Genomic DNA, 15,016 nt, shown 5'->3' on the forward strand with positions numbered 1-15,016 from the left:
CAGTATGTTAAAATGAGGTGTATTCTCTCAGGTGAAATAAATGATCTCATAGCACTATTTTGAAGAAGAGCAGGAACAATCCTCAGCATCCTGGCCTATGCTTATCCCTCAACATTTCTGTAAAAAATATTATCTGGTCATTCATTATAACACTGAAGCTTGCTGGACCTTCTTGTGCATAAATTGGCTGAGGTATTTCCAAAATTACAGCAGTGTCCACAATTTAAAGGTACGTCACAGACCATTAAGTATTTTGGGATGCTCCAAAAGGGATGCAAGACTTTTTTGTTCTTTCAGTATTATCGTATGAGCTGTAATTTACTGTGGGTGATGGTGCTTAAACATATTTTACGTGGCTTGAAAACAAAGCAGATTCAAATGAAGGAACTTTAAGAATCTCTGCTAGATATTAATGCATGCCTCCTCCGTAAAAGAACGTTCTCCCAACAAGTTCTGTTAATAAAAAATTGTTCTAATCTTCAAACAGAATTTAATTTTGGAATAAATGATTATGCAGATATTTTATATTTCTATTTTGTTTTCCACTGGAGCAGCGAGGATGAGAAACAGACTGATCTGGTGTCATAAAGTAACCAGATGTTTCTGGCATTCAATAAATAAGAGAGGCATTTTTTAAAAATTACATTTAATACTTAAAAACTTGCTCTTAAATAGATCTAGCTAAGCTTCAACTACATTAAGCAGACAGCAGCTTCTTTTTCAACTTCTTCAACATGCTTAGCCTGCTTACTGTACTTGGTATACAACATCCCAATCTATATAAATATAGCAGCTGTGCATATTTTCTACAATGTTATACCCACATTCTCATCTTTAATTACAGTTGAATGTTTGGTCAAAATATAGCAAGTTTCAAAGCAAAACAAGACAAGCAGTACTCACCATCTCTGATTATGACCTTCATAACACGAATAGATCCATTGCGGGCCTTTGCAAAGAAATCCTTTAGTTCCCTGGTAGCTAAGAGAACCAAAAACATGTTGATTAAACAAGAACCCTTAAATTTCTCTTCCTAACAAAACTTGACAACCAACTTAAGTGTTATGTAGACTTCTGTACTGTGTCAATCTTCTCTGTGGAAACTATGAAGCGCACAGTAAAGCACTGATGGTCTGTAGGACTCCAGTATTAAATACTGTGTCTGCATGTGACCAGGAAAACCTGACACCATCGTGAGTGAACATAATCCCCAAATTTAGCTGGGGATGGCAAGGCCAATGCTTGCAGGAAGAGCTTGAGTGATCAATTTTCATATATATATATTTTACCTAGCTCTGCATCAGAGCATCATGCAGCTCACACAGGCTAATGTTTTTTTTTCCTTTAATTAATGGAAAAATATACACATCTGCATCAACTTACATCTATAGAACACCTTCAATGCAGGAAACTATTTATTAGGAACTTCATAGAAGGGTGCTTGAAATAAAACATGAAGCAAAGGAGCAAGATTAATAAAGGCAACTGAAAGCTTGGTTTTGGAGGTCTTAAAGGAGGAATGGTAATGGGTAAAACAGAATGACTTTTAGAGTGGATGGCTGAAGACATGGACAGCTACAGTTAAGAGTGAGGAAGGGCTGGAGACAGTTACAGATAGAGAGGTGAGACCATGAACCAACTTCAACATGAAACAATATAATTTCAGATTTGAAGATTTGCTAATTTAGGTCCACAGGACTGGCAGCTGATTGGGGCTTTGCGCAGAACAGAATACAGACAGCAGAGGTCTGATGTGCTAAAGTTTATGAAGAAGAAGATGAAATGCTTAAAATGCCACTGCATGATAGTAATGTTGTTACACAACATGTCCTTCTCTCTGCACAACCCTCCAGAATCTGTTTCTGCTCTTCCCAATTGTTCAAGGTTGTTTTGAAAGGGCAATTTCCAGTGACTGAAATGTAGTTCTGAAATTGGAGGCAGAAATAAGCAATTTTTGTCCTTGTTTAAAATGGAAAATCTCATCACCATCCACTCTGGTCTATTTTAAGCAACATGATCTTTCCTCAGAATTAGATATTTAAGAATTAAAAGTATTTTAAGTTGTATGTTAAACACAAATTCTTTTATTGTTCCCTCTATTTAAAACTCCCCATCCATATTCTTGAGAAGTACCCTAGGTTTTGTCATTTCTCGTGGCCTTGCTACGTCCATCGACTCTGACCACAGCCTTGTATCACTCTCCACCCATTCTGATATTCATAATCTTACTTCCTTTGTTGTCCATCCCTGGAAAAGACTCCCTGAATTCACTTGCATCCATGCTTTTGATCACAGAGTCCAGAATGATAGAGCAGTGCAGCGCTATGCATCATTGGAAATATTATATCCATTTTGAAGAGTAAGGGAATACTCCCCAGTGTTAATACTCATCCACATAGGACCAACAATGGTAGATCACTCTGTCATTAGTCTTTATCACAGTATGTTTTTTTGGATCTTACTGTGTGCAAATTAGAATCAAAACTTTCTCATTTCTTCTAGTTCTGTTATAGACTAATTTAATAGAAACTGATTGTGACAAACACTATGAAACTCCATTTGTATCATCCAACAAGGAGGATGGCAGAAAAAAGACAACTTAATATTTTTGACCTGACTTCCTCTACCACATCCTGAATACCCCTTATTTGAAAGAGGAGATTCCAGTAACTGCTGTCATTCATAATTCACTTGATGAGTGACTCAATAAAAAGCTGTGCTTTCTCCTCAATCTTTTTTTCCCCATTTGGCTGATATACCAACTAGCACAGCAGAAGCTACACATAGTTTCACTACTGGATTTGTGACCAATTCAGGTACAATGAGCAGAGAAACAGACTATTCAGTCCACTAGATTGTACTCTGTTATACTCTGCACCATTTTCCTCCTATTTCATCTCATCCTTGTCTACTCTTCCCTTTACCACTTTAAATAATCATGTCAGGTTAGTTCACCAGGATTTCAAAGAGCTATTTTTAAAATTACATTTTCTTCCACCACTTAGTATAAATTCCAATATAAACAAATTCACTGGTAAATGTCTGACTGGTCTGTAGTCCTCAGGTTTTGCCTCTTTGGTTCCTGGGTCAAGGATATCACTGAGTGGCTGCAGAATATTCTGAAAGGGTTGGATGAATGGTCAGATGTTGTAGACACATTGGCACCAATGAGAAAATAAATGACATTCTTCAGGCACATTTTAAGAGATTAGGAAACAGGATCTCAAAAGGTAATAATCGCTAATATTATGCCTGATAAAATGTGGCTATAAGTATAGAGAGTACAGATGAGCAGAGAGAGAATGTGGGAGGGAGGACTTAGATTCCTGAGCCATTGTGACTAATTCTGGGGAAAGTGGGACAGACTGCACTTCCTTAGGGCCTCAATATATCCATGGGCTGGTTTGCAAGTGCTGTTGTGATGGTGTTAAACTACTTTGGCATTAAGTGTGCAAGCATCTGGATCTAGTTTCTTCCCATGTTATAATTAAAGTTTGTTAATTATTTTCTTCTTTTCCATTCTAACTGTATTAAAAATTTGAATCCTTTAGAACTGTTTTTTAAAATGTCTATGATCATCAAATCCTAGCAGGCTGCCAATAGATCTTTAGAGAGGGCCAGGCTGGGGCCTCAGGATGCACCATCTGAGGCCAAGTTGCCACATTATGCTTCAGCCTCTGGAAATCCAAATCTGTTAGTCTGGCATGTTTGGGACTTTGGTGGTGCCAGCAGATTTTATGTACTATTCCATTAATATTCCAACTCACTTTTAAGTCACATTTTTTAAAAAAGATGTTACTCAGTAGAATAATAAATTTTTCAGTGAACTTCGTAAGTTTCAAGGGAGTGCAGGAAACAAAACCGACGGGTTTCTAGGGAGCGTGTGAAACAGAACTGGGTGAACCAGGGCACCAAGGAGTTTAAAGGGAGTGCAGGAATCAGCACCCCAAGTGCAAATTGCTGAACCATCTGAATTTCCAAATAATTGGACAGCTGATAATCTGAATTTTACTGTAAACCGCATCAACGACTGCCTGGGAAAGGTTCAATTAAGAAATGCATGAAATCATTTGTTTCAAATGCAAAATTAGTGCGCTAAACTAGGCTACATACACCCCTACCACCTGGGCTCCTTGCCAGCTATCCCCACCCACCCACAGTTACCTGGAATTGATGTAGGTTGCAGAACGAGATGACATTCATCACCTGGGAGGTATGATAAGTAGATCTCGGAAAACATACCTGGGGTCCTGCCCCAGAATGCTCAGAGCTTTTGACAGGAGGCAAGGCTGGGAGAAAAGCCTTGCCTTCCATCAGAGCCTGCCAAGCCCTTAAACAATTTTAAATGTCTCTAAATACAAGAAACATTACAAAACATTAAAATGATTTATATAATTAAAAATTGAAAAGTATTAAATAATTCATTGAATCTATTAAATGTGCTCAGTCATAAAACTGGGAACATTTCATCCTTTGCAAAATAACTTTATGCTTTTAAGAAGTATTTGAATCTAGTATGAAATATATATATATCATCCATCCTTTCTACCTAAATTTGACAGCATTCAAATAGTATGAATTTGTTTTTTAATGTATCACAAATAGAGATTGATACTGCAGATTTGTTTTTAGTATGCCCTTTTACATGCATTTACATATTTGTTTCAGACAAATCTGGGTAATTGGGAGAACTGCGTATTGTATTTAAAACTGGTTCACACCTCTTCTTACTCCATTCTTCTAGAAGTAAAATTGGTATTCCAGATTGCTCACATTTTCAAACCAGATGGAGAATTCCACTAGAAATTAAATGTGATATTAAGAAGACTGCATGTATACCTAAATATCTATTGGTTTACATTCAGAGTTGACATAATCTATGTTGTGTTAAATAATGCTACATCAGGCCTTTGTAAAATTCATGAACAGTATTAGAGATAAATGAGATAATCAGATGCCTTTGGTTCAAGTGTGTTTCTCCACACATTTCAGTCTTGCTCCTGGCTAAATCAGATTTGTGTTGGCTGCATCTGTGAAATGCTTAAAGAGAAAGAGGTCACTTTGTGTTTTCCATTCTCTGGTAAGTTTGCTAAAACAAAATGAATTTATCTGTATTGAATTTATCCTGAATCCTAATAGGCTTAGAATTTGGGGGATCAGCCCACTGTTAAATTTGAATTCAACCCGTCTGTTGCACTCTGCATTCAATATTAAAACTTTTACAAAGCTGAATTTAACATATGTACACTTTCAACAACAAAATTGTTTGTTTAGAATTAGTACTTGTTTACCCTGCCAATAATTACAGGGCTTGTCCTGCAAATGCTACTACTGTGACCTGATAAGACATTGTTCTTTGAGCTCTAGCAATCTACAAATCAAGCTTTACCACGCCTGGTCTCAAAAGTGAACTGTGCCTATTTAATTAACATTTCACTCTGAAGGGGAGTGGAAAAAATTGCTCAACAGGAAAAGAGCACAGATATTTTGCCAAACAAATGAGCCAATTGGATAACCGAGTTCTAAATTCTACTGAACATTTTGTAAAGCTGCACTGTATAAATTATGAGAATCATAGGAAAAATGTAGCTCTACTTATATGAACTGTTACATAAGTAAATTCAAAATAACTGGTACATTGTGAAACAATTGCCAGGTCACATAACTATACACCTTCAGATAAAACAATTTAGTCAGTTGCATCCTGTTTCAGGTTTTTTTAAAACATATATGTACACAATTGCACTACAGCAAAAAAAAGAAAATACAAAAATCAACTTAAATTATTTATCATATATTTTACATAATAAAATTGTATGAAGACTAAGGTATTTGTACACATTATAAACTTCTGTATGTGTGTGTTGTGCTCTGGGATATTCAGAGGATATTAAGGGTGCTTTCTAATTGCAAATTCTTTCCTTCTTAGTTAAACAGAAAACTTGGGTGAAAAAGGAAAAAAAGAGTTCTCAAACCCTGGTGTCAGGATGAATGGGATAACAGAAAGGAACATCAGACAAAAATTGTGGTGTGTCGTGGAGAAACCAATGATTTAGGAGAGAGTTATACAGAATGGTTGCAAAGGACAGAATGAAGAGTTGCAGCCAAGGTGTAAGAAAAACACTTCAAAGTTGGCGATACTTCTCTACCACATGCTTGGCATGTTAGGTCAGGTAAGATTTGATCCACTGATGCTTGGTTTGAGCGATGGTACATAAGGTTTCCTTCACTCTGGACCAGTTCTGGGACGGGAAGAGTCTACTAAGAAAGGGAAGACTTCACCTGAACCAAGTGACAAAATGCCTCTGGAAAGATCTTGATCTCCATAAAATTTTAGAGCTACCTGGTATTAAGATAGAGACACAAGAGACTGCAGATGCTGGAATCTGGAGCAACACACAAAGCACTGGAGGAACTCAGCAGGTCAAGCAGCATCATCTGGACTCCAGGGTTGAGACCCTTCATCTAGTATTAAGATAAATTGATCAGGATTTTAATGTATTGCAAACAGAATCTATCTGTATTCCGAAGGGGCAAAAGATCCACTCACCAAAGAAGATATCATAGATAACTATAGGAACAATGTAACGCTAAAAAAAAATGCAAAGGACATGCATCCTGGTGAATGGGAGATATAGAGGGGTGATAGAACATATAGAAAGAGCTGCAAAAAATGAAAATGAAAAAAAAGGATGTTAAAATCAGCACTTTTAAAAATCAATTACCTAAGATAAAAAGGAGGGCAAAAGCAATACAGGACCTTGAAAACTGCAATCAATGGCATTATAAATGAAAATATGAAGATGCAAAGTCTTTCACTTTATGAAAGAGAATTAAATAGACTAACTAAAAGCAGGAAATAGTAGGTCCAAAAGGGACTTGCACTGGGATCCATATATAAGATCATTAAAATGTCATGCATGTACAGAAAATATTCAAAGATTAATGGAATGGTAGACTTTATATCTAAAGGACTAGAATACATAAGGATTGAAGTCATGCTGCAACAATGCAAAGCTGTGATTAAAGCAGACCTATAGTACTGCGAGCAGTTTTGAACATCACATCTTAGAAGACATACATTGGCCTTTTAGGGTGTACAATGCACTTAATCCCAGAATAATACTTGAATTCCAGTGGTTAAATTATTAGAAATGATAACACAAATTATGGTATTCATTGGAATTTTAGAAGCTAAGTGATGTCGTAATCATAGAGACTTCAGGAAAGGGGGTGGTGTACATGCACCTGTCTACATCAACAGTGCTGAGGTCGAGAGGGTTGAGAGCTTCAAGTTCCTGGGAGTGAACATCACCAATAGCCTGTCCTGGTCAAATCACGTAGATGTCACAGCCAAGAAAGTTCACCAGCGCCTCTACTTCCTCAGGATGCTAAAGAAATTCGGTATGTCCCCTTTGACACTCACCAGCTTTTATCGATGCACCATAGAAAGCATCCTATCTGGATGCATCACAGCTTGGTATGGCAACTGCCCTGCTCAGGAACACAAAAAACTGCAGAGTTGTGGACACAGCCCAGCGCATCACGGAAGCCAGCCTCCCCTCCTTGGACTCTGTCTTTACCTCTCGCTGCCTTGGCGAAGCAGCCAACATAATCAAAGACCCCAACCACCCAGGTCATTCTCTCTTCTCTCCTCTTCCATCAGGTAGAAGATACAGGAGTCTGAGGTCATGTACCACCAGGCTTAAGGACAGCTTCTACCCCATTGTGATAAGACTTATACGATGAGATGAACTATGGCCTCACAATCTACCTTGTTGTGACCTTGCACCTTATTGCGCTGCACTCTCTCTGTAGCTGTGACACTTCACTCTGTACTGTTATTGCTTTTACCCTGTACTACTTCAATGCACTCTGTACTAACTCAATGTAACTGCACTGTGTAATGAATTGACCTGTATGATCGGTATGCAAGACAAGTTTTTCACTGTACCTCGGTACATGTGACGATAATTAACCAATACCAATAACAGCATGGAAACAGACCCTTCGGCCAACCAAGTCCATGCCAACCCACTGACCATCAAGCACCTATTTACACTGATCCCAATGTTCTCATCAACAAACCCTCCCTCCTCCCTCCCCCCTCCACACCCCCCCCCCCCCCACCACCATCACAACATTCTACCATTCACCCACATGCAGTTGTTAATTTAGTGGCCAATTAACCTACTAATTTGCATGTCATTTGGGAAGTAGGAGGAAACTGGAGCGCATGGAGGAAACCCAAGCAGTCACAGGGAGAATGTGCAAAGTCCACAGCCAACACTAGAAGTCAAGATTGAATACGAGTCACTGGAACTGTGAGGTAGCAGCTCTCCTTGATACATCAATGTATTTTGATCGAAGTTTTCAAGACATTGATGATAATCAATAGAGGAGACAGTGACAAACTACTTTCAGTAGTTAGGAAATCTAGAACAGGAGATCATTGTCTAAAAATTAGCTTTCGAGGGTGAAGTCTGTAAATACTGCTACATGCAAAGAGTGATAGAAATTTGGAAAACTTTAACGAACTGCAATTAATGCTGGATTAATTTTAGTGGAAGATGAGATTCACATAGATTCTGAAACAAGATGTATTAAGGATATAGGAAAAGACATGATGGAAAGGTTCAATGGCCTTTGCTTACTTCTCATCAGACACTCCTCACATATCATTTCTGGCAAGAGGTCTAATGTACACATCTGAGATCGAAGACGAATGGTCAAGTGTTTCAGCTTTTCAGGTTCCATTAACCCATTGCTTTTTGTTTCTATCTGATCCCTTCTAAGTCACATTTTATGAACTTTGGACTGAACAGCTGTATTTTGTCATAAAGAAATACACAACACACCTACTTCTTGGCCAGGTAAATGAATATAATGTATTTACTTTTCGTAAATCCTGTACAAGTTGAACAGCAAGTGTTTAGTTTGTTGCCTTTCTACACTTTTTAATACCATGAAATTTATGTTCGATTTGAGTCTTGATCTTCAAACTTTTCCTGACATGGCCAAAGGTTATGGAAGTGGTGGGTGGTGTATTTCATTAGTTACCTTTGCTGAGCAATTGATTGCAAAATATGAAAAGTGATCCATGTTTTTCAGAGTCTCATTGTAGACATTTGTTGTTTAGGAAAGGGGTAACTGTTGTACAGTGGGGGCACGTTAGTCGAGGATCTTTGTCTTACAGATTTTTAATACAAGGCCTACTCAAATCTTGCATTTGAGTGAAAAAAAGTCAATTATGACTTGGAACTCTGCCTCCAACTGTGCATACAAGTACTGTCTGTGTACTGCAGTCTGCAGTGGAGACGAGGGCTCAACAATTACCCATTTGTTCTGCAAATTAGCTCCATTCATTAAAGGTGAGATGCAATATTGTTATGAAAAACTTTATAGGACTGGAAGAATGACACTGTCTTGCTTGATCCCATTCTGCACTAGGGTTGGGCATGCAATGGACCTGCATTATTGTGGATCTTGTTTGCAAGGCCAGAATGTGTTGCTCATCCCTAAATGTCCTTGACAAGATGGTGATCACAGCAGTCCTTCTGGTTAAAGTACTCCCACATTACTGTTAGGGAGGGGAGTTCCAGGATTTTGATGATGCAGGATCACCATTTATTTCCAAGTCAGGATGCTGTACAACTTGGGCAGGAATCTGCAATGTTGTTCCCTTCTTGGTGGCACAGGTTGCAGGTTTGGGAGGTGCTGTTGGAATAGCACAGGCAAGTAATTGCAGTGCATTTTGTAGATGAATCACTCTGCATCTGCTGTGTACCAGGGGTGGGTGGAGTAAATGATTACGGTGGTGGATGAGTGCCAGTCAAGTGGGCTGCTTTGACCTGAATGATGTCAAAATTCTTGAGAGCTGTTGGAGCTGCAATCATCCAGGCAGATGGAGAGTATTCCATCATGCTCCTGAATAGCGCCTTGTGGATGGCTTTGAGGTCTCAGGAAGTGAGTCACTCGCTGCAGAACCTGTTCTTATACCCACCATATATACATGGCTAATCCAGTTGAATTTTTGGTCAGTGGTGCCTCTCAGGATGTTGATGAGAGGAGATTCAGTGATGGCAATGCCCTTAAAAGTCAGGGGTAGGTGGTTAGACTGTCTTTTATTGGAGAGAGTCATTGCCTGGTACTTTTGTGGCATGAATATTACTTGCCACTTCATTGCACCATGCCTGAATGTTGCCTTGGTCTCGCTGCATGCAGGTGTGGACTGTTCCATTTGCTGAGGAGTTGAGAATGCAATTGAATACTGTGCAAAAATTAGCAATCATCCACAATTCTGACCTTATAATGAAAGGAAGGTCATTGATGAAGCACGGAAGATGGTTAGGTCTAGACTACTGTCCTGAGGAACTCCTGTAGTGACGTCCTGGGGCTTAATATAGAAAAGTACAGTAACAGGCTTAGATGATTAGCCTCTAACAATCACAGATATCTTCCTTTGTAAAGCTATGACTCCAAATGGTAGAGTGCTTTTCCCCTTTGTTGCCCAGTTTTACCAGGGTTCCTTGATAGCACATTTGGTCAAATGCTACTTTGGTGTCAAAGGCCGTCACTCTCACCTCACCTCTGGAATTTATTTGGACCAAGGCTGGAATGAAGTCTGGAGTGGAGTGGTACTGGCAAAACCAAAACTAGGCATCTCTGAACAGGTTATTGGCAAGTACTGACAGCACTGTTGATGACAATTTCCATCACTTTGCTGATGAATCAGAGTAGACTGGGCAGAAACTAGCCTGATTAGATTAATCCTGCTTTTTGTGAATAGGACATACCTGGGCAACTGTCCATATTGTTGGGTAGATGTTAAAATAGCACTGCAGCAGCTTGTTTAGAGGCATAACTAGTTCAGGAGCATAGGCTTTCAGTACTAGAGCTGGGATGCTGTCTGGTTCAATAGCCTTTGCTGTATCCAGTGCTCTCTACCGTTTCTCGATGTCACATGGAGTGAATCAATTTGGCTATAGAGCGACGTGTGTGAAGGTGGGGATCTCTAGATAGATGTAGTCGAGATAGATGTCGTGTGTAGAGATTCACAGCAAATGTACTAGTCTTTCAATACTACCTAGGTTAATACCCAGGGACTGCATAAATGTACTAGCAGTCATAATAGAATTTGTGTAAAATAGAAGCAGGATTTGTCAGGTTAATGAATGTAGGTATTAAACCATACTGATGGTCAGAACTATTAGCCTAACACCACCAACACTTCTCACTACAATAATTAGTATCAAAGTATTATTCATCTTCAAAAAATCTTCTCTATGGACACTGATGTGTTTAATGTTTATTAGTGATTTAAGTAAAATTAAAATCATTATTAGTACAGGCATTTTTACCCTCAAAACAGACACCAGTCCTTTGAAGCTGCTCACTGATAGATAAATAAAGCCCACTGTATGGTTATAATCACTGAGCGGATGTCATCCATGACCATAGCCTTAGCTTAGTTTGGTACTCACAAGTTCATGCATTCTATAACGTGGCCACCCTTGGTAACTCAATTTAAATAAAAAGCCAAAACTAAGCAACACAACCAATTCCACTATGTACTTGTCAATAAGTATGATAGGTGCAACCATTAACTTTATTTGAAATGGGAAGAGAAGGCTTTCTGAGCCTTCTCTACAATTCAGCAAGATCATCACTGATTCTCTACTTCAGGCAAAAGATCTGAAAAGATCGCCAACTCATTAATGTGCTTCAGTGTATTAATGCTGATTGAGTCTAAACTGCAAGTACAATGCTTACTACTTAAATTCTTTCTAAAATGTTACTACTTAAGGTATGCTCTCAGGAGTACAAAATAAAAAGTACTAAAAATGGACACAGTAAAATTAAAAATTGTCTGACTGAACAGCTAAAGTGATTAGCTGAAGCTAAGTGAATTTTACTTTAGGGTTCCTTTGAGAAATCTTAACATTTAATCAAGAATCCACAATTAGAATTTCACAGTGAGGTTAACATTACCATTTGCCACATTACTTTGTTACACCAGGCTAGTAAAATTTGAATAGAAAAACAATTTCAGGAAATACAATACACAAGACTTGGTGTGGACATGTCAGTGAGGCACCAACATTGATTACTTCTTTTGAATGTAAAGCAAACATGAAAGTGCTGCTTAAATGAGTTAATTATTAAGCAGACAGCAATTAATACACTCTGCTGGTTCTACTTCCTTAACATGTCCTGGGCATAAAAATCATACCTTTTGACAGCAAGAATCATAATAAAGGTTGTGTTCTTTCTAAAATCACATACAGTCCTCCTTACAATGCTTAACAAAACAAATTCTAGATACAGATAAAAGTGTTCCTTTAATCTGTCAAAGAAAAGACTGTAACAGTTATCCATTTCACTAGGGTTCAAAGATTATAAAATTCTGTTGTAGACTCTCTGATGAACAGCTGTGGTGAAGCATGATGCTACAGTAGATGTTTGAAAGGATTTGAACTAAAGCACATCATGAACTGAACCCAACATTCCTTTCCTTCTTGTCTCTGGACAATAACAAGTCCAGCCATGCAAGCAGTGGGTGGAACCTCCTCTCTGCTAGCCCATAGTCATCTTGAAAATATATTTAATATTGTTGTGTTCAGATCAAATGAAAAAACATTTTCAAAAAAATTACTATATGATACAGCACCATATGTGAACAAAGTCTATGTTGGTCGGGATTTCACACTGAGGATCACTGTGAGTAACAAAGGTTTCACCAGAACTAAAATGCAAAAAATAACCCCCTTTTCTCATCAGTATAAGCATCTAACTTCAAAGCATACATTCTGACCAGCTCTTAACTCATTGTTCTGATGAAGCTCTTTGACTTAAAGCTCTGTTTCTCTCTCCACAGATGTTGCCTGACCTACTGAGTGTTTCCTGCATTTTCTGTATTTCATATTTTTCACCCTGCTCATTCATTGTTAAGGCAGGGGACTCCAACTGAGTGCAGCCTCTACAAAATGAGCTAAGATAATGTTACACAGCAATGCAAAATCTAAACACTGTAGATGCTGGATGTCTGAAATGTAGACAGAAAATGTTTAATGTTCTCATGGCAGCATCTGTGGAGAGAAAACAGTCAACATTTCAAGACCATGATCTTTCAAGGATTCTGAAATATTGTCTGTTTCCCTCTTGACACGTACTGCTTAACTGCTGACTATATCCAACATAACCTGACTTTGTGTCACATGGAGGACAGTCATCTCTTTTGAAGGATCAGCATTTATTTTTAGACACAATAGCACAACCTTTTTAATACTTCAAACCAAATTTAAATCTTCAAAGTAATTTACCATACATGTTAACATAAATATATTAATATTTATTAACCCTGTATACACCCTGTTTCAGTTGGAAAAATTCTAATTTTCCCTCAAAATTGAAATATTCCTTCCAACAACATATTATAAAAAATGTACAATCTAATCATAACTAATGGAATGAGAGCAAGTTGACAGCCCTACAAAATACAACACCAATGCATTATTCAGGTACAGAGCACATGGTATTCATTATTAAGTACAACAGGTGGCTCAATCTTCTGCTGAAAGTTTCTCTCAACTGAAAACAAATCAATAACAGTGTACGGTGCCCATCATTGTACTGATTGTGTCTAACACTGTTTTGGGAGTAAAGTGAATTTTCTGAATTACTTATTATCTTAACCAAAGCCCAGTTATGTTGTGAGTAAGGTAACACAACACTAACTCACGATTATTTACTTAGTTTATCACTGAAGGCTGCCAAGTGGCTTCCATCTAATGTCTTCTTCTGGTTCTGCAATCAGTCATGCTCTTCACCGTGGAATTAGAATGCAAACAAATAGGTAACATGAGCCTGGGATATACATGTGAGCTTGGGATATGGATGTGAAGGGATTAATTTCAATTCTTGCATAATCTTTCTCCAGACCACAAGACTACATTCATGCTGTTAGTGATAAAAAAGTCATACTTTAGCAATGTATTGGAAACTTAGTGGAACAAATGTGATCAACACATTTGTTCCATTGTCATATGATGAGATGGACATTTTAAAATTAAGATAGCTTAATCTTCTGGGGGATGCCAGATAGCAATTATGCATAATGGAAACAGGATCCGGTAAATGTGGACTCCAAGTAATTCGAGGCAAAATTGCAAAGCATGACTGCCAAACACATTTTAAATCAAATACTCTCTCCACTCATCTGCTTTCACCTCTTGACACATGGTTGTGCTGAACAATAGGCATGCTGTGAATTTCTGTATGTATTTTTTTAAATATCAAAAGGGAGGGAGAATTTTCTTTGTTTTTTTCTTTTAAATCTTATAGGTAGCAATCTGCATCCAAAAATGGTTGGCAAGCTGTATATATTTCCTGGCCATTGTTAATGCCACTCTAACCATTTACTAGGAGATTTATAACAATTTATAACAACAACATTAGCAACTCTATTCTCTTCCCTTCCCTGATCTGTCTGGGACCAGCTGAAGACAAACTGTGACCTAACATGTGGGTAAAAAGTTACTGATGGAACACGTACCATCTTGAATATGTTCCAAACTAAGTAAATTTAAAAGGGGACACAACTGAAATTACAATCTTAGACATAAAACGACTTTGAACTATTGTAAAACAGTTCCACAAACTGAATCCCCAAATGTAAATGCAACCTCTTAATGTATTTGAGTTTATTTTTTTTTAAACATAGTTAGGGAATCAATGTTAAACTTTACCAAGTCAATTAACTTTGAAAGATTATATCTTAATCAACATTGTTATTAGGTGAAGAAGCATGATGTTCAGGTGTAGACCTGCAGCAGTGTAAACAGAAGAGATCCCTCGCTGCCAGAGGACATAAAAGTGAGGTTATAAATAACTGTGTGTTTATATTAAACAGTGTAAATTACAACAGGGACCTTTGATTTGAAGAAATTGTTTGCAACTTTACAAAATGAGCTCAACTCACCTGCTTAATATTGTACAATAACAGCATGTGATGAAA

The 15,016-nt window shown here is 37.8% G+C and overlaps 1 protein-coding gene across 2 annotated transcripts in view; it reads right to left on the reverse strand.

Annotated features, from left to right (window-relative positions):
* LOC127571368 (twinfilin-2) overlaps positions 1-15,016 on the reverse strand; it is an 86,855-nt gene that overhangs the window by 69,783 nt on the left and 2,056 nt on the right. For both annotated transcript variants that reach the window (XM_052017681.1, XM_052017680.1), the window contains exon 2: positions 904-981. In XM_052017681.1, coding sequence (XP_051873641.1) covers positions 904-981 — 78 coding nt within the window. The remainder of the gene's footprint in view (positions 1-903; positions 982-15,016) is intronic.

The sequence above is a fragment of the Pristis pectinata genome, chromosome 6 (assembly GCF_009764475.1).
Source record: "Pristis pectinata isolate sPriPec2 chromosome 6, sPriPec2.1.pri, whole genome shotgun sequence".
Lineage (NCBI taxonomy): Eukaryota > Metazoa > Chordata > Chondrichthyes > Rhinopristiformes > Pristidae > Pristis > Pristis pectinata.